The sequence below is a fragment of the Accipiter gentilis genome, chromosome 7 (genome assembly GCF_929443795.1).
Source record: "Accipiter gentilis chromosome 7, bAccGen1.1, whole genome shotgun sequence".
Taxonomy (NCBI): Eukaryota; Metazoa; Chordata; class Aves; order Accipitriformes; family Accipitridae; genus Astur; species Astur gentilis.
In genome coordinates, this window is record NC_064886.1 from 2030030 (window position 1) to 2053477 (window position 23448).

Below are 23448 nucleotides of genomic sequence, written 5' to 3' on the forward strand. Positions count from 1 at the left end.
GGGGGGGGGGTGTTGGGGCACCCCCCGTGGACAGAGGAGAGCGTGTGGGTGGGTGGGTGTGTTTGCACACGCGTGTGCTGGGGGGCCCCAGCCCCGCTGTCTGGACACGGGCGCCGGGTGGATGGCGGGGGACTACAACTCCCAGCAGGTACCGCGGCGCGGGCAGACCGAGCTGTGAGCGCAGGGGCGCAGGGCATGCTGGGAGTTGTAGTCCCAGCCGCCGGTCAAGTGGCGGGAGCCTTGGCCGGGGAGGGGGTCGGGGCCGTGGGGGGGCTCGGAGCCGTGGGGGGGCTCGGGGGCCGCCCCGGGGCGCCGTCGCGGCGGGCGAAGGCGTCGTGGGCGATGTCCAGGTCCCGCAGCACCGCCTGCAGCCGCCCCCCGAGGGGTCCGCCTGCCCCCCCCCCCCCCCCCGGGGAGGGTCAGCACCCCGCCCGGCACCGACCCCCCACCCCCCCCGGCACCCACTCGCGATACACCCCCGGCACCCATTCGGGGTACGCCCTCATCACCCACGCCCGGCACCCATCCCACCCCCCCATCCCACTATGTCCCACCTCGTTCCCCCCATCCCAGCCAGTCCCACCCCACCCCCACCCCACGCTCCCATGCCCCCCTCCCCCCCCCAACGCCCCACGGACACGGGGGGGGGGGGATTGTGTGCGTGGGGATGGGTCCGTGTTTATTGGGGGGGGGGGTGTATGCGTGTGCAGGGGGGTGCATGTGTGTGCCAGCCGCCCCAGGCAGCACCCCAGGGTGCAGGCTCCCCATCACCCCCCCTGACCCCCCCAGCAGGGCTGCCCGTACCTGCCTGCCCCGGGCAGGGGGGCTCGGACGCCGTGCTGCCCTCAGCACCCTCGGCCCCTGCCACCCTGCAGGAGAGGGACCCTCAGCACGCTCCCACCCTGTCCACCAGCACCCGGGGTCCCCCGGGACCCCCATGCCCACGGGCCAGCACCCCCCACCCACCCACCCCAGCCTCACCGCAACCGTGCCCCCGCCTGCCGCAGGTGCCCGTAGAGGGTCTGCGCCTCCGCCGCGGGGTCCAGGGGGTCACTCCACTCGCCCAGCACCACGGTGCTGTGGGTCCGGCTGCACCCGGGCGCTGCCAACGACAGGCACGGTGGGGGTATCGGGGGACCCCCCACCCCTTAACCCGGGGGGAACCTTGGCCCAGGCTGCCCGCCGGCCTTACCGGTGCAGGCAGGCTGCAGGCAGCAGGTCCAGCGGCCGGCACGGAAGGTGCCGGGGTGGCAAGTGGGCAACATGGCTTCGTTGGTGCTGCTGACCTGCCGCACCGCCCAGAGCCACTGCCACAGCTCGTGGGCGCTCTGCGGGGACAGGGAGGGAGGGTGGCATCCCGCTGGGTACCCACGGGCACCCTGTGCTGGGCACTGTCAGTGGGGAGGAGGAGGAGGAGGAGGAGGAGGGTGGAGGTGGGCACGGGTGACGCCGACGGTGTCCTCGGTACGGGTGGGCACTGGGGATGGTGGTGGGCACCAGGGGGAGGTGACTGGGAGTGACAGTTTGATGGCAAAGGTGTCCAGGTAGGACCTGGTGAGGAGAAGACACCACAGGAGCCAGGAGACCCCAGTGATCCCAGTGCAAATAGGGCTGGGGCCCCAGTGATGCCAGTACAGACAGGGCTGGTACCCCAGTGACCCCAGTACGGATATGGCTGGATACCCCACTGGTCCCAGTATCCCAGAGCTGGTACCTCAGTGACCCCAGTACGGATATGGCTGGATACCCCACTGGTCCCAGTATCCCAGAGCTGGTACCCCAGTGACCCCAGTACAGCCAGGGTAGGATGCCCCCATTTCCCCAGTACAGCCAGGGCCCAGACACCCCCTTGACCCCAGTCCAACCAAGGCTGGGCCCCCAGTGTTCCCAGTATAGCTGGTGCTTGGGTATAGCTGGATTTGGGACCAGGACCATTCCCATTGTCACCATGGGATCCAGGGGTGCCCCACAGCTGGGTGCCGGGGAGGGAGCTCCCGGGGCGCTGGGGTGGGGGATTCCTGGGATGCCCAGGGAGGGGTGGGGGGACACCCACCTTGCACTGGATGTAAGTGGTGTGGAGCTGCCCAGCACCATCCTGTGCCACGATCTGCATGACGTGGGGGTGCTGAAAGGTGCCCTCGTCCACCCGCTCCACCGCCCGCATCCACGGCACGGGGATGGAGCAGCGCACCTGGGGAGCCCAAACCACCGCAACTCACTGCACCCGCATCCCCTCCCCGGGCACCCGGTGTGGGGTGGGGGGTCACAGGCAGCACCCACCTGCCACTCGGGGGACTTGGAGTAGGTCAGGGCCTCGGTGCTGAGCCAGAAATACCTCTTCTTGAAGGCAAAGCGGGGCAGCAGGGCAGGCCCCCCCGCCGTGCGGGTGTGCAGGTACCCCTCCTTGATGGTGGCCGGGGGACGGAAAAGTGCCGGCTGCACCGGCTCCTCGCCCGCTGTGGCCGTGGCACAGCCGGGCAGGGAGGCAGCGGCATCACCCCAAGTGCCACCGCTTCCCCCAGCCCCTGGACGCCCGTCCCCAGCCATCCTGGCACCATCCGCGTGGCACCAAGCGGGTCCCTCTCCCCGAGGATGCTCCCAGGATGCGGGGCACAGCAGGGATGACGGCACCGCTTGATATCAAGTGATGGCACGGCCAGACCCGGCACCAGCAGTGCTCCCACGGTGCCCGGTGTGCCCACTCACCCTCGGCACTCTCCACCGTGACCAGATTGTCCAGGAAGGCTTTGACACGGGTGACGCTGGGCAGCAGGACGGCGTGCAGCGGGGCCATCCACGGCTCCTTGCCCTGCCCCAGCTGCAGCCCCAGGTTGCCGATGCTCTGCAGCGCCTGCCCCGCGTGGGAAAGGGCTCAGGCTGCCGTATCCCACTTGGCGTGGGGGCTACGGGGGGGTGCGACCCCGGGGTTGCTGCTTCCCTGAACCCTGGGGGCTTGGGAATTGGGGAGGAAAGTGGAAAAGCAGAGCGGCTGGGGGGGTGGGGGGGTGATGGGACCCAAGTGGTGTCCCAGGCCGGCTCCTGCGCTGTGTCCGACGTGGGGTGGCATGGCCCGGTGACGAGCAGGGCTGGCCTCGAGCGGCGTGGGAAGGAGCCAGCCCGTGGCATGTGGCAGGGGGGCAGGAATGGCTCTGCCCTCTCCCATTCCCTGGGATCGCCATCCCTCCCCTGGATCTCCCTGCCTTTCTGGGGTCCCCATCCCTTCCTGGCATCCCCATCCTTTACGGGTCCCCATCTCTTCAGAGGGTCCGCATCCCTCCCTGAAGTCTCTGTCCTTTCTGGGGTCACTCTCTGGAGTCCCCATCCCTCCTTGAGATCCCTGTCCCTCCCCAGGGTCCGCACGCCTCCCCAGGGTCCCTGTCCTTCCCCAGGTTCCCAGTGCCTCCCTGGGGTCCCCATCTCTCCCTGGGGTCTCCAACCCTCCCCAGGGTCCCCATCACTCCCCCAGGGTCCCCATGCCTTCCTGGGCTTCCCATCCTTCCCCAAGGGTCTCCATCCCTTCCCGGTGTCCCCATCCCTCCCTAAGGTCCCCACCTCTCCCCGGCATCCCCATCCCTCCCCGGGCTCCCCACACCTTGGCAAGCAGCAGGAGCGTGCGGCCGGTGCGGGGATCGGCGTGCTGCTCCCGGAGGCTGAAGAGTTTCGGGGTGAGGACGGCGGGGGCAAAGAAGCGGAGGAAGAGAAACCCACTGATGGAGAAGTACCGCACCTCCTGGCCAGGGAAAGGGACAGCTCAGGGCTCAGGCCGGTGGTCCTGGCGGCGTGCGGACCCCCAGCCCCAGCCCTGCCACCTGCCCTACCTCGTGCTGCGCCGAGGGGAACCGCTCCTCCACCCGCCTGCGGAGCTGCTTGAAGGCCACCCTCATGAGGAGGGGACACTTCTCCACCGAGCCCACGATGGCGTCGACGATGTCCCCCAGGTAACCCTTCAGCAGCTCCAGGCTGCTCTCCCGCACCCGCGCCTCCGACAGGGACCCCTTGAAGGAGATTCTCCTGCGGGAACGCCGCCGGGTCAGGAGGCACCCGGTGCTCAGGAATGGGCCACCCCGAGTTGGCCAAAAGCCATCGAGGTGACCCACGGGCTCAGCAGCAATGGGTGACCCCCTCCCGCAGGGGACACTGGGATGGGGATGATTTGGGACATGCCAGGCGCCATGTCCCCCCGCCCCAGCCGTCCCCCCAGCACTCGCCTGCTGCGGCTCAGCTCCATCTTGCCGGGGTCCAGCTCCACATACTTCTTCTCCTCAAAGATGCGATTCACCGCGGGCTTCAGGACCTCGTGCAGGTAAGGCAGCCCCACCACCTGCAAAGGATGGGAAGTCACCATCTTTGCCCCCAAACTGTTCCCAGATGCCCTGCTGGGACGCAAGTCGGCTCTGTGCCCCGATGCCATCACGGGAGGGGCGCAGCGGGGACCCCTCCGGAGTCCCCTTCCATGCTCACCTTCATGAACTGCTCCACAGACTTGGAGGCCAGCGAGTTGGATCGGAAGAGGGTGTTGGGGTCCGCTGGAAGAGCGCAGACGTCATGGCGAGGTGGGCACGGGGCGATGCCCTAGCCATCCCTGGTGTGCCCGACCTCGCAGACACGTGGCACCTTTCCTGCCTTCCCCTTGGTGGCCCCACTCTTCTCCCCATAAAGGGTCTGGGGGGACCCTGACAACCCACTTTCCTGGGTGAAGGGGGTGCAGGTGGTGCCCCCAGCCCTGGCACTTACTGGTCCTGGCCAGCTCGCGGGTGGTGAGATAGTCCAGGAGGGGCACGGCCAGCCCCTGCCCCAAGAAGATCTTCACCAGCTTGGTGGCCACGTCCTGCCGGCTCTCCCCCGAGGTCACCTCCTCCAGTACGGCCAGGGCCGTGCCGGCGGGGGGCTGTGGGGAGGGCAGGGTGGGCATGGCAAGGCCCCCGTGCCGGTCTGGTCCTCGGCCACCCCCGAAAGTCCCCCCCAAGCCCCAGCACCCACCTGGCCCGGGCAGAGGATGGGCTCGGTGAGGAGCTGGATGAGGGGCTGGTAGTATGGGGGGGGCAGGACCCTGTCCTCCACCAGCCGCACCGCCAGCCGCAGGGCGCCCAGCTGCCCCCTGCAATGACACGGGGAGGGGATCGGCCAGATCCTGCACCCACCGCCCTCCATCATCCCAGCTCCTTCCCGGCCTGGGGAGCTGCTCATGCAGGGTGCAGGCAGCTGCCTGGCCCTGCTGCCTGCACTCTCACCCGTGGTCCTTGGTGGTGCTGGGGAAAGGCAGGAGCTGGAACCAGCCCGTGGTGGGGTCCGTGCGGATGGTGTCCAGGGGAAACTCGACCTGGGGGGGGCCAGAGGTAGGGTCTGAGGTGGAGGGACCATGCACCAGCACCCCATGCTGCACCCCGCTTCTCCACCAGCGGGGACGCCTCCTCGCGGGGGAGAACCCAGGACACACAGGGAGTCTGGATATGGCACTGCCCCCGGCTCAGCGGGTGCACGTACCCCTGTGCCCATCCCGACGGGTGCTGACCTGTGGTCACCTGAACCCCAAGCATGGGGAGACAACGGGGGTGCAGAATTGCCCCCCAGGCCCCTGCCCCATGCCATTGTGCCCGGAGCTCCTCACCCGTCCCAAGAAGTCGTTCTTGCCCACGATGTCCCAGTCCCACACCTCCACGCTCAGCACGGCCTCCCCCGGCTCGCCCTCCGCCACCTCGAACTCCAGCACCTCGTCCCAGCGTGGGAAACGGGTTTTCTTAATCACCTGCCGGGGACGGGGACCGGTGGCCGTGGGGTTCAAGGTGCCCGAGCCTCTGGGTCCCAGCACCCAGCACCCTGACTCACGGCCGTCTCCAACGTGTGGCCGCAGCACGACACCCGGGCGAAGGGGTCCGAGGTGCCCGAGAGGTCCCGGGGGGCCAGGTCCCTGTGTGGAGGTGGGCGTCAGTGTGTGTGGGGGTGCAGTGGGCAGGGAGCCCATCCCCACCAGTCTGGTCCCTGCACCCCCATGTCCCCCCTTTTCCCCCAGCTCTCCTGGGCACACCAGGCACCCATGGGGCAACCAGAAGGTGCGGGGGGGGGGGATGCTGGTGAGAGCGGGTCCCCATTCCCCAGCTCTCCTGCTCTGAATCCCTTCCTCCTCCCATCCCTGGGGGCCAAATGGCACAGCGAGGGGGGGGCTCTGCTGTCCCTCCTGGCTGTCCCCATGGCCATCCCGTTGCCTTGGTACCCGCTTCGGTTGCCATGGCAGCGGGATGCTGCCTCTGCTGCCTGCTCCGCTGCCAGCATCCCGCCGTCTGGCAGCCGAGTGTGTGGGCACACGCACGCACACATGCAGACACGCGTGCACACGCGTGCACACGCACACCAGAGGGGCAGCCTGGAGCGTGCCTCAGTTTCCCCCAATTTCGAAGCCTAAAGGGGCAAAAACCTGGCAGGAGAGCCAGGATGGGGATGGTCCCCCGGTACCCCGTGGCCCTCTAGGCCACCCAGTTCTGCCCCTTGTCCCCCTGTCCCCGTCCCTGAGCAGGGCTGGCAGTGCCCAAGGCAGCTCATTCCCCACTGAGACCCCACGGCATCGTGACACGTGGGTCAGCATCATGGATGTCCCCAAGCAGGACAGAGCGAGGCCCCTTCTTGGTGCCGAGAGGGGAGGACGAGCCCCGTGCCACTGCTGTCCCCATCACCTCCCTTTATCCCACCGCCCAGACCCCACCAGCCAAAAATAAGACCCTGGGGGTGGCTGTGCCAGCCTCCCCACCCCCCCCCCCACCTGGCCTCGATGAGGTGGCAGCGCAGCACCCGTGGGTGGCCCTGCTCGGGGACCTGCAGCTCCAGGTGGATCTCGCCCTGCACCTCCTCGTCCGGGTCCACGGGCGCCAGGCTGAGCCAGCCGTCAACGCCTGCCGAGGGGGACGGGGTGGGCGCCCCATGGTGCCAGGATGGGTCCCACTGCCCCCCCACCCCCCCACCCCCAGCCCCGCGCCGTGCCCCCCACTCACCCCGCGGCTCAGCCGAGATCTGCCGGCGGCTGAGCGAGACCTTGCCGATAACGTCGTCCTGCCTGCGAGGGCAGAGACGTGGCGGGCGCTGAGGCCACCGACGGGGACGTGCCAGCCCTTTGGGGGCTCCCCAGTGCCCACCCGTGCCCCCCATTGTCCCCCCCTACCCGATGGTGTCTTCATCCAGCACGTAGACGGCGAGGCTGCGGAAGCCGCGGGGCAGGCGCAGGGTGTACTCCTCACCCCAAAAAGGGTTCAGGCTCTTCCATACCGTGGCCGTCCTGCCGGTGATGGGGGAGGTGGCTGCACCCGCAGGGAGAGCCCCCATCCCCGTGCGTCCCCTCCCCGGGGTGGCACGGTGTCCCCCATACCTGGCCACCACCTCGTTGTCCACCTTGACCACGCAGTAGGGATCGCTGGAGCCGGACCTGGGCAGGGGGATGTGGGTGCGTGGTGTAAGCCCCCCCCACCAGGGGGTCCCACCCATGACCTACTGGGGGGGCTCAGGATGCCGGATCTGAGCATCACTTCAAACCCCGCCGGCGAAGCACCGACCTCCGGGGGGTGAGATGAGTTGTCCGGTCTCAGCCCAGCCCCGTAGCTGACATCGGCACGGGGACACCTTTTCCCAGCCCCCACTGCGGGCCACCCCGAGCCATCGCCCTGTGTCCCCGTGCCCCCCCACCCGTGGGTTCCCCGTGTGTCTCCGGCAGCACAGCCGAGCCTGCCTGAGTTTCTGTGGCAAACCACAGTGTCAGGGTGACACCGGCCTGGCCCAGGGCCCATCCCCAGCTTAACCCCTTCCGTGGGGGAGGATGGGATGGAGGGGATGAGGGCTGGATCCAGGGGTCTTCCACCTGGAAAGCCCCTTCCCCGCTCATTTATGGCAGCCGGACCAGCACGGAGGGATGCCAGCCCCGGGATGGTGTGCCGGGGGCGATGCTGGAGCCCCGAATCCCCAGCTGCTGGAGGCAGGGGATGACGAGACGTGCTTCGGCAAGGAGCCAGACCCCAAGTGGGGCGAGGGAGGTGACCCCGGCCTCCGTCCCAGCGACGAGCAGGGGGACAGACGGGCTGGTCCCGGCTGCGGGCTCAGCGGGCGATGTTGCATGCTGGCTAACGAACCGGCGTTGTTAATCCCCAGGGGTATCTCGATGCCTCCCAGCAGAGCAAAGCCCCCGGCCTGGCAGGTCCGGCAGGGACAGGCGGGCAAACCTCTGCAGCGCGCTGTGGGGTTGACAGCTCCCCTCCCCCTCGAGAGCCCGGACGGGAGCGGGTGACCCCGAGCCCCTCCGCAGCCCCAAGCTGGGTTTGGGGAGGGGGCTGGGAGCGGCACTGGGCACCTCATCCCTGTCCTGGTGGGTCTGGATCACCCCACGGTGCCCAAACCCCCCAAGCGAGGCACCTCGCACAGCACCATGACCCCTGTCAGGTGGGGAAACTGAGGCAGGGAGGTCCCGCTGCCCATAGCCGTTCCCGACTGCCCAGCCCTGGGAGCGGCCGGCACTGCCAGGCTGGCACATCCGGAGCAACCCGGGGCTGCCAGCTCTGCCGAGGCATATCTGTGGGGCAGGAGCGGGCTGGGGGTCTTCCCACTCCCCCCCCTCACTTAGTCCCCCCACCCCAAGGGTGCGGATGCCCAGCAGGTATGTGGGGGTGCCCCTCACAGTGCTACCCACAGCCTTGGGGGGATACCCTGTGCCCACCCTGCTGGGGGGCAGCAAAGGGATGCTTAAGGGGTTGGGGGGCTCATACGCATCTGGGGGGGGGGGGGCTGAGGGGGCTGGCAGTCCCTTGCCACCCCCAGACCCCCCCCTTTGCAGCAATGGGTCCCTGCTAGCATGGGTGCAAGCAGGGACCCCCCCAAAACGCACAGAGAGCAGAGCCACCCAGGGGTCCCACCTACCCCCCCATCACATCTCCCAGGGTGGGGGGCCAGGGGAAATTGGGGGACCGAGAGCCCCCCCCCGAGCCACTCACACATCCTTGGCGGGCAGGTCCTTCCCCTCCACCACCCGGCAGTGCAGCGAGGTGGTTTTGGCCATGCCGGTGAACTTCGGGGTGGGCACCTAGAAGTCCACGGGGGGGGCTGCGATGGGTGCCCCCGAGGTGGCCCGAGCTGCCCCCCACCCTCCACCACCGGTGGGGCTGCCAGCACCGTCCTCCTCCTCCTCCTCCTCGCCCGCTTCTCGTTGTCGCTTCTTCCTTTTTCCTCTTCTCGATTGTTTTTCTCGCCGCTTCGCTCCCCACCTGCGCCGGAGCAACGACGGGCGAGAGCAAGCGAGCCGGAGCGCGCGGGCACGCGGCGGTGGGCGAGCTTGGGTGGGCTGGCCTCGTGCCCACCGGCCCACCGGCATCAGGCTGGTAGCCACGGGCAACTCACTCTGGGGGTCGTCCCCCTCTGCGTACCACAGCGTGGGGAAAGTCATCGTCCGTCCCCACACCCTGGCCCTGTTCTAGCGATGGGGAAACTGAGGCACAGGACCATTAAGGAGCGCTGGGCCCTCGGGGGGGTGTGGGGGGGCAACTTCTAGCCCGTCACAGCTGAGTGGCACAAGGGACCGTCCCCAGGCTGGGGGGGGCTCTGCTTGTACCCCAAAGTGGTGGTGGGGAGCCTGGGGTGAGCATTGGCCTTGGGGTTGGGGGGGCAGTGGAAGAAGCAGGCTGCTTGGGGGGCTGCTGGCACAGCGGTACCAGAGACACCCATGGGACCTTGCCCCCCACCCCTGGGTGCCCCCCCACCCTTGCAAGGGAAGCGCTGAGCCAGACTGGGGGAGACTCCAGCAGATCCCAGTGCGCCTGCGGGTGCAGCTCCCCGGATCCCCCCGCACTCCGGCTTCTCTGCATGGGGGACCCCAAGCCGGGGGGGGAGATGGAGGCGGCCCCCCCTCGCTGCAAGGCATAGCGGGGGGCATTGGGGGGGGGCTGGAGGGATGGCCAATTTGGGGGGTGCGGGGGTGGACTGGCCAGATGTCTCCTGCGGTGACTCACGGGAGGTATTGCCAGGGCGAGCGTCACCCAGTGGGTGCGGGGTCTTTGGGGTGCCACTGCCGGGGGGGGGATGTGGGGTGTGTCACTGTGTGGGTGGTGGGTCCCTGAGGGGGTGCAACTGCCATGGGGGTGTCACCGTGTGGGTAGTGGGTCCCTTTGGGGGGGGTCACTACCAGGGGGGTGTCACTGTGTGGGTGCTGGGTCCTTGGGGTGACACTGTGAGGGGGGGGTCACCATGTGGGTGCTGGGTCCCTGGGGGGGGGGTCACTACCAGGGGGTGTCACTGTGGAGGTGCTGGGTTCTGGGGGGAGGGTCACTACTGGGGGGGGTCTCACTGTGTGGGTGCTGGATTCTAGTGGGGTCACTGCTGGGGGGGGTGTCACCGTGTGGGTGCTGGGTCCTTGGGGTGACACTGTGAGGGGGGTGTCACTGTGTGGGTGCTGGGTCCTGGGGGGGTCGCTGCTGGGGGGGTGTCACCGTGTGGGTGCTGGGTCCCTTAGGGGGGTCACTACCAGAGGGGTGTCACTGTGTGGGTGCTGGGTCCTTGGGGTGACACTGTGAAGGGGGGGGGTCACCATATGGGTGCTGGGTCCCTGGGGGGGTTCCACTGCCAGGGGGGTGTCACTGTGTGGGTGCTGGGTCCCTTGGGGGGTCACTACCAGGGGGGTGTCACTGTGTGGGTGCTGGGTCCTGCGGGGTGGTCACTACTGGAATGGGGTCTCACTGTGTGGGTGCTGGATCCTGGTGGGGTCACTGCTGGGGGGGTGTCACCGTGTGGGTGGGTGCTGGGTCCCTGGAGGGGGGGGGTGTCACTACCAGGGGGGTGTCACTGTGTGGGTAGTGGGTCCCTGGGGGGGGTCACTACCAGGGGGTGTCACTGTGGAGGTGCTGGGTTCTGGGGGGGGGGTCACTACTGGGGGGGGTCTCACTGTGTGGGTGCTGGATCCTAGTGGGGTCACTGCTGGGGGGGTGTCACCGTGTGGGTGCTGGGTCCCTTGGGGGGTCACTACCAGGGGGTGTCACTGTGTGGGTGCTGGGTCCTGGGGGGGGGTCACTACTGGAATGGGGTCTCACTGTGTGGGTGCTGGATCCTAGTGGGGTCACTGCTGGGGGGGTGTCACTGTGTGGGTGCTGGGTCGTTGGGGTGACACTGTGAGGGGGGTGTCACTGTGTGGGTGCTGGGTCCTGGGGGGGGGTCACTGCTGGGGGGGTGTCACCGTGTGGGTGGGTGCTGGGTCCCTGGAGGGGGGGGGTGTCACTACCAGGGGGGTGTCACTGTGTGGGTGCTGGGTCCTTGGGGTGACACTGGGGGGGGGGGGGTGTCACCATGTGGGTGCTGGGTCCCTGGGGGGGGGTTCCACTGCCAGGGGGGTGTCACTGTGTGGGTGCTGGGTCCCTTGGGGGGTCACTACCAGGGGGGTGTCACTGTGTGGGTGCTGGGTCCCTGGGGGGGGGGGGGGGTGTCACTGTGTAGGTGCTGGGTCCTTGGGGTTCCTCTGCCGGGGGGGTGTCCCCGCGTGGGTGCCGTGTCCGGGGGTCCCCACGCCGGACTGCAGACAGAGGGCCTGCGGGTGCTGCCGCCAGCCCCCCAGCAGCGGCGGGGAAGGACGGACACGGCGGGGACGGGGACGGGGACGGGGTGGCCGAGGCGTCCCCACACAGCGGAGGCCGGGGCTCGGCGCTTTGTTTGCCCAGGCCCAAGCCGCGGCCGGGCCGCGCCGGGGCGGTGCCGCCGGAGGAGGAGGAGGAGGAGGAAGGCGGAGGAAGGAGGAGGCGGCAGCGGGGCTCCCCTCACCGCGCCGCCGCCGCCGCTACCGCCACCCTGGGCCTGGGCCTGGGCCGGCGGAGGCCCGGCGGGGCCTTGCCGTGGCCGGGCGGAGGCCGCCATGAAGCCGAGCGGAGGTGAGGCGGAGGGCGGGCGGGCGGGTGGGTGGATGAGCGGCCGGGGCCGCCTCGCTGAGGGTCGGGGAAGAGGGTAAACCCCCCTTTCCCCCTCAAAAATCCCCTCCCGGGAAGGGCGGGAGGAGCGGGGAGAGTGAGGCCCGGGCCAGCGAGGGGGTAACGTGGCCGTCCCGCCGCCCAGAGGAGCCGGTCCTGCTGGCGGAGCTGAAGCCGGGCCGTCCCCAGCGCTACGACTGGAAATCCAGCTGCGAGACATGGAGCGTGGCCTTCTCCCCCGACGGTGCCTGGTTCGCCTGGTCGCAGGGACACTGCGTGGTCAAGCTGATCCCCTGGCCCCTGGAGGAGGCCGAGCTGTGAGTATTTGGGATGGATTTGGGGGTACACGGAGGACCCCAGCCCGGGGTTTGGGTTAAACGTGCGTCCCTCCTTTCTCCCAGCAGCTGCAAAACCTCGGAGCGCAAGAGCCGGGGGAGCAAAGCGGAGGCGAGGAGCCGAGGGGCGGCCAAGGAGAAGACGCTGGAGTGCGGGCAGATCGTGTGGGGCCTGGCCTTCAGCGCCTGGCCTCCGGCGGCCGAGGGGGGCGAGACGGACCCTGCCTGCGCCGTGGGTCTTCCCTGCCTGATCCTGGCCACCGGGCTCAACGACGGGCAGATCAAGGTCTGGGAGGTGCAGACAGGTGAGCGGCCCTCACCCTCTGTCGTGGCTTCAGGCTGGTTTCTCTCCCTTTGCTCCCCCTCGGAAGGGGGATCCCGTCTCCATCCTTCCCCAAATGCTTCCCAGGGGTGAGCCCTGTCCCAAGCGGGGCTGCCTGCGCATGAGGGGCACCGCCTCGTTCCCAGGGCGCCGAGCACAGCCACTCTTTTTGCGCAGGACACCTCCTCTTCAGCCTCTTGGGGCACCAGGATGTTGTCAGAGATCTGAGCTTCGCTCCCAACGGAAGCCTCATCCTTGTGTCGGCTTCGCGGGACAAGACCTTGCGTGTCTGGGACCTGAGCAGAGATGGTAGGAGCATGCGGGGATGTCCCCGATGCTGGGGCACCCCAGCTGAGGCTGGGCCCTGCTGTGGGAGAGAGCGGGGAGAAACCCACCCTGGTAGGGGAGATGGTGGGAGAGGATCTTCGGGACAGTATTCAAGGCAGAAGCGGGGAGTCCTGCGACATGGAGCAGAGCCATCCCCTTCCAGGTGGGCCCTGGGAGGTGCAGGAGGGAGTTGCAAGTAGACAGAGCTTGGGATCTGCCATGGGGAACCCCCCAGCCCTATGTGCGTTCCCTCTCAGGAAAGGGAGGGGAGAGCGGGGGCAAAGCCGGCGCTGCCTCTCCCCCTTCCCTCTCGTGACTCGCATATCTGCCGTCCCCAGGGCGGCAGGTCCAGGTGCTGTCGGGCCACGTGCAGTGGGTCTACTGCTGCTCCATCTCTCCAGACTGCAGCATGCTCTGCTCCGCTGCCGGAGAGAAGTCGGTGAGTCCTGCAGGATGGGAGCCATCCTGTGTCCCGCTGAATCCAGTGCTCCCCTTGGCCCTCCGTGTCCCCCCCCCCCATGCGAGAAGCACCCCTATGAGAAGGGGCCCGGCCAGAGCCACCCTTGCTCCTCAGCCGTTCTGGTTCACATGGAGGAGCTGGCACCAGAGCCCAAGGGGGAGATGCTTCTCCCCTCCCACCCTGGGGATGCTCCCAGCCTCAGCCCCTGCCCGTGTCCTGCAGGCGCTGCTGTGGAGCATGCGGTCCTACACCCTCATCCGGAGGCTGGAGGGGCACCAGAGCAGTGTGGTGTCGTGCGACTTCTCGCCGGACTCAGCGCTTCTCGTCACCGCCTCCTATGATGCCTGTGTCATCATGTGGGACCCCTACACTGGGGAGCAGCTGAGGACGCTTCGGTATGGAGCCAGGGGGCCGGTGAGGGACCGTGGAAGGGGGACAGAGCAATGCTGTGGGGGTTTGCTGGGGCTGAGCGTGGCCTTCCCTTCTAGGTGGGCACAGCCAGCAGCTCTCCACTCTGTCCAGCGGCTGAAGGGGAGCCCTGACTTAATGGGTTTGGCCCCTCTGTCAGCCCTGGAGCACTGGGGATGGGGCTTACAGCAGCCTGGGGCTGACACTGGTCTTTTTCTCCGCATCGGCAGCCACGTCCCCCTGCACTCGGCGCTGGACTACAGCAGCGAAGTCCACAGCAGCGAAGTCCACACCAGCTCCCTGCGCTCAGTCTGCTTCTCCCCTGAGGGCCTCTACCTGGCCACGGTGGCGGACGACAGGTGAGTGAACCCCCTTGGGGACCTCCAGTGACACGAGGGTCCCAGGAGGACACCACCAAAACGAACCAGGAGCTCAGGATGTGCCAGTGGGGAGCAAACCTCGCCTGCCAGGTCCCCACCAGTGCCTGGCGTAAGGGGAAAGGGCAGGCTGCCTGGGACACCGCAGCTTGGCTGTGGCAAGGGCTAACAAGGTCAGGGCCCTGTCGTCCCTCTGAGCGATGAGCCAGGGCCCGTGTCCTCCTGCGTGCTGTGCTGCCCTCACTGTGCCCCTCAGCACAGTCACTAGCTCTGTCTGCATCCAGCTCAGCTCTACAGGGGACAGTGCCTCCCGCTTTGCTGCCGTGTTGTGACACTCCTGGGATGCTCTAAGCCCATGGGAAGAAAATCCTACTCCAGAGTTTGCATGCATTCAGGTGAACCCAGAGGCTTTATTTTAGCTGCAGGGGCTGCGTGGATGTGGGCCTGGCATCGTGTCCCCTCCCTTTCTCCTTAGGCTCCTGAGGATCTGGGCTTTGGAGCTGCGGTCTCCGGTTGCATTTGCTCCCATGACCAACGGCCTGTGCTGCATGTACTTTCCACATGGCGGTTTCATTGCCACAGGGTGCGTATGCAGGAAAGCAGAGCAGAGAAACGCAGGCTGCTTCCTCCTCCTGCAGCTCTGCGTTTGCTCAGCAAATTCTGGGCTTCCCTGAGGGTATGGGCTCGTTTCCTGGGCTGGGGAACATGTGGTTGCTGCGAGCTGAGGGTATTTGGGGATAATTGAGCTTTCTAGGGTCTCTCTGCCCTGTGCTCATGGCTCGTTTGGGTCTCGTTGCAGGACCAGAGATGGCCACGTCCAATTCTGGACCGCTCCAAGGGTCCTCTCGTCACTAAAGCACTTGTGTCGCAAAGCTCTGCGTACCTTTCTGACGACATATCAGGTCCTCGCACTCCCCATTCCCAGGAAGCTGAAGGAATTCCTTACTTACCGGACCTTTTAAGGCAGCACGGAAAGTGGAGGCACAGAAGCGAGAGCCCTCTGCCCGGCGGTGTGGCTCAGCCTGGGTTAGAGGAGGCACCACAGCAACGACGTCTCGCTGATTCGTGAGCCGTGGGGCAGGAGGATTGCTACTCCCCTTGTTTTGGGGCTGTGTCTGTGAACATGGAGGGATTTTTCGGTATAATAATACTAGAACCCAGAAAAATGCATGCAGAGGGCAAGGGGCACAGCTGTGGTGGCCCCGCAGGGGACACGGGTCCCCCTGTCCCCCTGCTATCTGCAAGTTTTGGGTCAGGTGCTTTTGCCTCCAAGTGCAATGTTGTGGGTTGAAGGTCAGCAGCCGCAGTCTGAGTGGAGCTTTTGTCATTTGTACGAATACGGTGCTACAACCGGCCCTGACAAAACTGACCCTCACCGGGACTGGCTCGTACTGTACCTTAGTTCCCAGAGGTTTGCGCGCTCTGCCACTCTCCCGGTCTGGGCACGAGATGGATAAAACCGAGCAGGTCTCTGTGGACTAGACGACAGCGATGACAGAATAAAAAATTATTCCTCACGCCTTTCCTCTTGGCTCGTAGAGGTGACCTGGGGATACCTGGCAGGGCAGGCTCCAGTGGGCTGGGGCCCAGGGCCTCCAGGCCTCCTGCCATGGCAGCAGCGAGTGCTCACTTGGCTCTGAAGCACAGCAGACCAGTAAGCGTTCAGCGGTGGGTGCTAGGGAGGATCGGTCCACCATGAAGGTGGGACACGGGGCTTCATGCACCCCCCAGCTCCCATTCCTCTGTTGCTTCTTCTCCCCGCTGGAGCTCTGCACTCGAGCAGCCTGATGTCCAGACATGCGGTGCATGAAGCGGTCTCGTGTTTTTGTCTCCCTCCAGCTTAGCTGGTGTCTGGAGTGACGGCACGTGCTTTGAGTCCCCTGCATGCCAGAGAGCTCAGTCTGTGCACGAGCCCAAGGCTGCAACCCTCACCGATGGGGAAGCCAGGGAATGTCTCCTCTAAACTGCTCCCCAGGATGTTTTCCCTTGCGACCAGCTGAATGCAGAAAGCTGGCGTTTCCCTAACCTGTACGGCTGTGACCCACAACTACGTTCCCTCTCGTAACAGGGACGTCACTGCAAGAAACCACGCTGTCCCTGCGCAGCTTGCAGTGCGTGGCTGCCCCGCTCAGCTGCACAAGCAACGGGGTGGCACAAGCCACGTGTGAGCACCCGGGGCAGCTCTGCCCCACAAGGAACGGAGGTTTTGCAAGCTGGTTTTCAGCCTGTGTGGGTGCGATGCCTTTGCAATGGGGCAGGGGGTGAGCCTCGACCACCTCCCTTCGGTCCTTGCTGTACAGGAGGAAAAAGAAAAGACAAGTGCAACCTGCTGGGCTTTAGAGGCATCTGTATTTCCCACCGAAGCTCAGAAACAACACTGTCCGACTCTCTCGCCCCTGCTGCGGGCTCAAGGCTTGCGAAAAGGAAACGGCTGCAGGGAGCAGCTCCGGGCATGGGGCTGACAGTCCCTTCCAGCTTCTGCAAGCAAGGATCCACCCAGCAGGACTCAGGCTTCGGCCACGATCAGGTCCCTGGTGACTTGGAAAGCCGCGATGAGGGAGCTCAGCTGAATCTTCTCACTGGTCCCCGCAGCTAGCCGGTACCTGGAGCAGGGGGCAAGGGCAGGTTCGGATGTTTACACCAGCGTCCACGTCCCGGCAGTGTAATGGCCCTGGCTAGGATGGATGCACAGGAGCCGCGGGCATCTGCCAGCGGTGCCCACCGGCTGCCAGGACCCGGCACAGTGCAATAGCGGTGACCCCCGTGGGGTGGGCACGCTGGCAGCCCCCCCAGCCGGGGTGTTTTGGGGCACTGGGCAGGGGTGAGCAGACACTTACTCGATGTCTGCCATTTTGATCAGCAGCTGGATGCGGATTGAGGGTGGGAAGTCAACTGTGGAGAGAAGGAGATGGTTTGTGTCAGTGCGGCCTGGGGGGGGATGATGGTTGGCCTTCCCAGGGTCAGCCGGGAGCCGGCCCCGCAAGCCCCTACCTCTGTGCACAAAGAGATGGATCTCAGTGAGGATGTCCTGCAGGGCCAAGCCCTTCAGCGTCTTCAGCTCTGTGATTTCTGAGACGAGAGCAAGTGAAGGGCTTTCTTCCAGGCCTTCCCGTGCAATATCCCACTCCTCATCCCCGCGACAACCCCAAGGACCCTCCCCAGTGAGCAGCACCCACCCCAGGCGGAGCAGGTCACAGGATGGGAAGCCCCGGCAAAGAGGAGGATTTATAGCAGCGGAGATTACACCCCAGGGCCAGCGGAGGGAAAAGGATACTGCGATAGGCGGTGGAAAAGTCCTGGTTCAGCATCCAGTCGAGGATGTTGGCGATGTCAGACTTGAGGGGGTGTCCCGTGCAGGTGTAGACGTTCTCCTCTGTCACTTTCCCGAAGGCCATGGTGGTGCTCTGAGGAAGAGGAGGGTGGAGGAGGGATGAAGACCTCAGCCCTTCCTCCACCGAACCCTCCAGGACCTCTGCTGTCTTACACGAGGGGAGAGCGGTCGCCCTCCGGGTCCGTACCTGCAAGATATTGAGGGCTCTGCGCATGTCACCGCTGGAGAGGGTCACCAGAGCCTTCATCCCATCCTCGGTCACATCCACCCTGGAAAACAAGACCTGAGGCTGCAGAGGGAGGCAGCGCTGCCGGAGGGGAAGACAACCATGGAAAACCAAGCCCCGCTGCTCTTCCTCCTGTAGGGGAACGGGGAAAAAGGGGGCACGGAGGATGCTGTGGAGCCCCCCCCGGCTCACCCCTCCTCCTGTATGACGTGCCGCAGCCGGGGGACCATCAGCTCCGGGGTGAGGGGGCCGAAGCGGAAGCGCGTGCAGCGGGACTGCAGGGCGGGGATGATCTTGGAGAGGTAGTTGCAGATGAGGCAAAAGCGGGTGTTTTCGGTGAACTTCTCGATCACTGCAAAGGGGAGGGAGGAGAGACTGGTCCTCGTCTGCTGCCTCGTACAGGCTCCCGCCCCGCGCCGGACTGGGAAAGGCTGACGGGGTGCCAGGGGCGTGGGGTCCCCAGCGCCCCTCACCTCGCCTCAGGGCGTTCTGAGCATCCTGGGTCATGGCGTCGGCTTCATCCAGGATGACGAGCTTGAAGCCTTTCCTTAAAAAGGGAGAAGAAAGGGGGTGGCTTTGGTCCCGGCTGCTGGGTTGGTGCTGGAGAAGGGGAAGCGGGGGGATGCTTATTCCCAGCCTGACTGCCACGAGCGCTCCCAGGGACCCCTCCTTTCCCCTCCAGACCAGCATCTTTATCGCTCATCGTTACCACCCTCATCCTCCCTGCTTGGAGGGCACCCCTGACTCCTTCCCATCCGCTCCGGCACACTTCCCACCCCAGAAGCTCCCCCCAACCCACCACCCAAGCCGAGCACTGGGGCAGGCTGTGTCAGTGGCGGGGGGGTGTGTGTGTGACGAAGGGACGGGGAGTTTTGGGAAGCGCAGACCTGCCACTTACTTAAAGATGGTCCTGGTGCTGGCGAAGCTCAGGATGGGCCCTCGGACGATGTCGATCCCCCGGTCATCGGAGGCGTTGAGCTGGAGGGAGACGGCGTGGATCCGCGGCGTGGATCCGCATCCTTGCCTGAGGATGCACCCAGGGGTTGGGGGGGACACCCCCAACCATCACCCATCCCCACCCCATCCCCACTTACCTCCAGCACCATGGAACCAAACTCCCGCTCCCGGTAGAGCTGCCTGGCGCAGGCGAGGATGGTCGAGGTCTTGCCGGTACCGGGAGGACCGTAAAGAAGAAGATGCGGGAGCCGATCTTCGCTGATGAACCGCTGCACTGGAAAAAGGATAACGGGCATGGGGTGGGGACACCCGGTACCCCCCGGTAGTGTTGTGGCAGTGGGGGGGTTAAGATGGGGGGGGTTCCTTACCGGTGCTGAGGATATCCCCGTGAGACACCAGCTCGGACAGCGTCTGCGGCCGGTACTTCTCCACCCTGCACCGGAGACAGCGCGGCGGGGGGGGGGGGGGTGTCAGGTCGGGACAGCGCCCGCCGCTTTACCCCCCCCCCCCCCCCCCCGCTCCGTTCCCGGTTGTACCACGGCAGATTCCCGCCACCGGCCCGCGCCATCTTCCGCCGCCTCGCGAGATCGTGGGGACGGGGCGGAGCGGGGCGGGGGGGGCGGCCGTACGGCCGCCCCCCCCGCCCCGCTCCGCCCCGTCCCCACGCATTGGTGGTGGTTGGCGATGCGAGGCGGTGCTTGTACTGGGGAGGAAGGACTGGGGGGGGGGGCACAGCGCTGGGAGGTGCTAAATTGTCGTTGTGGGCTCGGTTTTTGGGGAGAGGGCAGCACTGGGAAATGCTAAAGCAGGTTTGCAGATGTGATTTTGGGGAGAGCGGGGCGCTGGGAATTGGTAAATTGTAGTTGCGGGCATGGTTTTGGGGACGGTGTGGCACTGGGCATTGCTAAAGCAAAGTTGTGGGCGTGATTTTGGGGAGAGCACGGCACTGGGAATTGGTAAAGCAAGGCTGCAGGCATGGTTTTGGAGAGACTGTGGCACTGGGAGTTGCTGGAGTGAAGTTGTAGACATGGTTTTGGGGAGAGTGCGGCACCGGGGATTGCTAAATTATAGTTGTGGGCATGGTTTTGGGGAGAGTGCGGTGCTGGCATTCATCAAAGCAAGGTCATGCTTGTGCTCTCGGGGAGGGCATGGGACTGGGAAATGCTAAAGCAAAGTTGTGGGCATGGTTTTGGGGAGAGCACGGCACTGGGAATTGCTAAAGTGAAGTTGCGGGCATGTTTTTTGGGGAGAGCACAGCACTGGGAATTGCTAAAGCAAAGTTGTGGGTATGGTTTTGGGGAGAGTGTGGCACTGGGAGTTGCTAAAGTGAAGTTGTGGGCATGGTTTTGGGGAGAGCGCGGTGCTGGTGTTCACCAACGCAAGGTCACACTTGTGTTCTCCAGCAGGGCAATGGCACTGGGCATTGCTAAATTGTAGTGGTGGGCATGGTTTTGGGGAGAGCACAGCACTGGGATTTGGTAAAGCGAGGCTGCAGGCATGGTTTTGGAGAGACTGTGGCACTGGGAGTTGCTGGAGTGAAGCTGTGGGCATGGTTTTGGGGAGAGGGCAGCACTGGGAAATGCTAAAGCAGATTTGCAGATGTGATTTTGGGGAGAGCGGGGCGCTGGGAATTGGTAAATTGTAGTTGCGGGCATGGTTTTGGGGACGGTGTGGCACTGGGCATTGCTAAAGCAAAGTTGTGGGCGTGATTTTGGGGAGAGCACGGCACTGGGAATTGGTAAATTGTAGTTGCGGGCATGGTTTTGGCGATGCCGTAGCACTGGGCATTGCTAAAGCAAAGTTGTGGGCATGGTTTTGGGGAGAGCATGGCACTGGGATTTGGTAAAGCAAGGCTGCAGGCATGGTTTTGGAGAGACTGTGGCACTGGGAGTTGCTGGAGTGAAGTTGTAGACATGGTTTTGGGGAGAGTGCGGCACCGGGGATTGCTAAATTATAGTTGTGGGCATGGTTTTGGGGAGAGTGCGGTGCTGGCATTCACCGAAGCAAGGTCATGCTTGTGCTCTCGGGGAGGGCATGGGACTGGGAAATGCTAAAGCAAAGTTGTGGGCATGGTTTTGGGGAGAGCACGGCACTGGGAATTGCTAAATTGTAGTTGCGGGCATGGTTTTTGGGGAGAGCACAGCACTGGGAATTGCTAAAGCAAAGTTGTGGGTATGGTTTTGGGGAGAGTGTGGCACTGGGAGTTGCTAAAGTGAAGTTGTGGGCATGGTTTTGGGGAGAGCGCGGTGCTGGTGTTCACCAACGCAAGGTCACACTTGTGTTCTCCAGCAGGGCAATGGCACTGGGCATTGCTAAATTGTAGTGGTGGGCATGGTTTTGGGGAGAGCACAGCACTGGGAGTTGCTAAAGCGAGGCTGCAGGCATGGTTTTGGAGAGACTGTGGCACTGGGAGTTGCTGGAGTGAAGCTGTGGGCATGGTTTTGGGGAGAGGGCAGCACTGGGAAATGCTAAAGCAGGTTTGCAGATGTGATTTTGGGGAGAGCGGGGCGCTGGGAATTGGTAAATTGTAGTTGCGGGCATGGTTTTGGGGATGGCGTGGCACTGGGCATTGCTAAAGCAAAGTTGTGGGCATGGTTTTGGGGAGAGCACGGCACTGGGATTTGGTAAAGCGAGGCTGCAGGCATGGTTTTGGAGAGACTGTGGCACTGGGAGTTGCTGAAGTGAAGTTGTGGGCATGGTTTTGGGGAGAGGGCAGCACTGGGAAATGCTAAAGCAGGTTTGCGGCCGTGATTTTGGGGAGAGCGGGGTGCTGGGAGTTGCTAAAGCAAGGTTGTGGGGACGCTCCTGGGGAGAGCACGGTACCAGGAATTGCTAAAGTAAGATTGTGGGCGTGCTTTTGGGGCGAGCGCTTCCCGGTGCATGAGAGCAGCCCGAAGTTTTGCAGGTCTCTTTTTTTTTTCTGGTTGACTAACTTGAAAAATCAGCCCCGTCTCCTGTCCCCTGTGCTGCCAAAGCTCTTGGCTGAGTAACGGGGGTGTCTCTGCCGGGGGCTGGGTGGCTCCCGGCTATTCCTGGAGGTGCTGGATACGGCCTTTTCTTTCCAGAGTTGCCTCCAGAGGAAGAGGCGTCCATGCTATTTCACGCTGGGCTCTGGCAAACGGCTGGAGCCTCCTTAGAAAACTGGCTTAGAGGGAAAAACAGCCTAAGCTGGCTGGCGGGGATGTTCAGGCGCTGCTCCCGTTGACGTGCCATGGATGGAGAAAGGAAAGCCGGGCTGCGGTGAGGGGCTCTGGCTGGGAAAGTGCAGGCGGAGAGGTGATGGGAAGAGATCTGTTAGGAAGTAGACATGATGGGGAGTATATTGGGAGGGAGAAAAAAAAATCAGGGGGAAATCCTTTTGCTGGCAAGGGAAGGGAAGGGAAAACATCAAGAGCTCCAGGTCGAATCCTGTAGAAACCCAAAAAGCTGCCAGAGGGCAGCTGCTTTCCTGTTTTTTTTTTTCCTTTATTTTTTTCCCCCCAGCCCCATGAAGGAAAGCAGGAGCTCAAAGCTGAGCTCAGCAAACCTCAGCCATTCCTCTGGGCGCGTGACGGCCGTGACAGACGGCCCTTCCGATGGCAGGCGAGGAGCTGCGAGGTCCTTCCCGAGCACCCGGACACCCGCTGAAAGGTGCGACCTGGAGCCCTGACGGGCTTGGGCTTCTCCCCTACGTAGCAAGTCCAGAGCTGCTCTTCTCTCCTCGCATCTGCCTTTGCCTGGGGGCAGGCTCTTGCCCTTCAAAATGGATTTTTCCTGGGTTTTTCTCCCCCATTGTGCCCCATCATTAATAAATCTTGAGCTCCAGACCAGGCAAAATCTTTGGAGGGGCAGGCAAATTCTTCTGCCTGCGGCCGGTGTGCACGCTCAAATCCACGGTGATGTCTCTCATGAGCAATTTCACCTCTTTTTTGACCAGATTGCTTTAAAGATTTTTTTTTTTTTAAATTGGTCATTGCTTACTATCATTATAATTGATGAGTGCATCCCCCCTGCAATGATTCTGCATCGTTAGGACCGGCTGAATTATTAACCAGTGTCTGAGCTGTCTGTCTTGGCTTATTTACCTGTTATATCTCTTGGGTGAAGGACTGGTAGGTCGCATCCGACTTGGTAGATGGTGCTAGAAATTTATAACTCTGTCGATAGGTTCGTTAACAGCCCTGAGGCATCAGGCACATCCCTTCGGAAGAGGACGAGGGAATTCCAGGTAGATGGTGGCAGAGAGGATGGCGGCAGATGCTCTTTCGCAGGGAAGAGAAATGGGGGCTCCTCAGGAGGCAAAGTCCAAGAGCTGGACCCATCCAGCACGGAGGTGGAGATGCTGTTTGGCACATTAATAATAAAGAAATAAAAATGCTAATAGCAGAAAGACTCCTCACACGTGGAGTGGCACCCGGCCTCTGGGAGGAACGGAGACAACCCTGAATTTAAGGGGTCAGCAAGAAGCCAGAGCAACGATTTAGCACTCATGGCCGATGGTCAATGGCACGTAAAAGCCTCGTAGGGTCGTTTTGGGGGGGGGATTTGGTGGGAAAAGCTTCGTGTGATGCTGCGGGGATGCACAAGCCAGTGAAGGGTTGGTTTCACGAGGGGGGATTTGGCTGGGTTCTCCTGATGAGCCAGCCGTGCCGAGGGGATGCCCTCTCCTTTCCCGGCTGGATGCCGCGTGCCGGCAGAGCATCCTCCTCGTTAGGCGCCGTGTGAAAATGAACCTGGTTTCAAGAGACTTTCCATAGCTTCACGCTCACAGACGTGCAAGAAAACCAACAAAGGTGAATTAAGTCATCACAAGA

General features: G+C 64.4%; 3 protein-coding genes and 1 long non-coding RNA gene across 10 annotated transcripts; 2 read left to right on the forward strand and 2 right to left on the reverse strand.

Annotated features, from left to right (window-relative positions):
- Positions 1-132: 132 nt before the first annotated feature.
- Positions 133-9028, reverse strand: RASAL1 (RAS protein activator like 1). The gene is given in 22 exon segments (XM_049806376.1): positions 133-284; positions 287-391; positions 805-869; positions 982-1102; positions 1193-1328; positions 2054-2191; positions 2281-2456; positions 2707-2851; positions 3593-3730; positions 3819-4011; positions 4209-4321; positions 4462-4526; positions 4735-4888; positions 4981-5098; positions 5232-5320; positions 5609-5746; positions 5827-5908; positions 6755-6884; positions 6984-7045; positions 7151-7264; positions 7355-7411; positions 8964-9028. Coding segments are annotated over 22 exon segments (2556 nt in total).
- A 2708-nt stretch (positions 9029-11736) lies between these two features.
- On the forward strand, positions 11737-15491 carry WSB2 (WD repeat and SOCS box containing 2). Of its 4 annotated transcripts, none has more exons than XM_049806556.1 (9): positions 11737-11876; positions 12058-12229; positions 12314-12552; positions 12747-12878; positions 13235-13335; positions 13579-13751; positions 13995-14123; positions 14617-14724; positions 14941-15491. In XM_049806556.1, the coding sequence occupies exons 1-9, from the start codon at positions 11861-11863 to the stop codon at positions 15101-15103; spliced, it is 1233 nt and encodes a 410-aa protein (XP_049662513.1). In that variant the 5' UTR covers positions 11737-11860; the 3' UTR covers positions 15104-15491. The 4 variants fall into 4 exon arrangements, with proteins under 4 accessions (XP_049662513.1, XP_049662514.1, XP_049662516.1 ...); XM_049806557.1 differs by having other exon boundaries at positions 12317-12552; XM_049806559.1 differs by lacking the exon at positions 14941-15491 and adding an exon at positions 14426-14536 and having other exon boundaries at positions 14617-14691.
- A 943-nt stretch (positions 15492-16434) lies between these two features.
- Positions 16435-19250, reverse strand: RFC5 (replication factor C subunit 5). Of its 3 annotated transcripts, none has more exons than XM_049805418.1 (11): positions 19192-19215; positions 19024-19088; positions 18793-18924; positions 18597-18676; positions 18172-18245; positions 17891-18050; positions 17660-17741; positions 17416-17545; positions 17133-17210; positions 16979-17033; positions 16437-16744 (listed from the first exon to the last, which is right to left on the reverse strand). In XM_049805418.1, the coding sequence occupies exons 3-11, from the start codon at positions 18802-18804 to the stop codon at positions 16648-16650; spliced, it is 768 nt and encodes a 255-aa protein (XP_049661375.1). In that variant the 5' UTR covers positions 18805-18924; positions 19024-19088; positions 19192-19215; the 3' UTR covers positions 16437-16647. The 3 variants fall into 3 exon arrangements, with proteins under 3 accessions (XP_049661373.1, XP_049661375.1, XP_049661374.1); XM_049805417.1 differs by having other exon boundaries at positions 16441-16744; positions 18793-18929; positions 19192-19250; XM_049805416.1 differs by having other exon boundaries at positions 16435-16744; positions 16979-17210; positions 18793-18929; positions 19192-19250.
- A 683-nt stretch (positions 19251-19933) lies between these two features.
- Positions 19934-21861, forward strand: LOC126040815 (uncharacterized). 2 transcript variants are annotated; one of them, XR_007506719.1, is made up of 4 exons: positions 19934-20038; positions 20664-20820; positions 21030-21132; positions 21393-21861. It is a non-coding gene; the product is annotated as an uncharacterized LOC126040815 (long non-coding RNA). The 2 variants fall into 2 exon arrangements; XR_007506718.1 differs by lacking the exon at positions 21030-21132 and having other exon boundaries at positions 21290-21861.
- The last annotated feature ends 1587 nt before the right edge of the window (positions 21862-23448 follow it).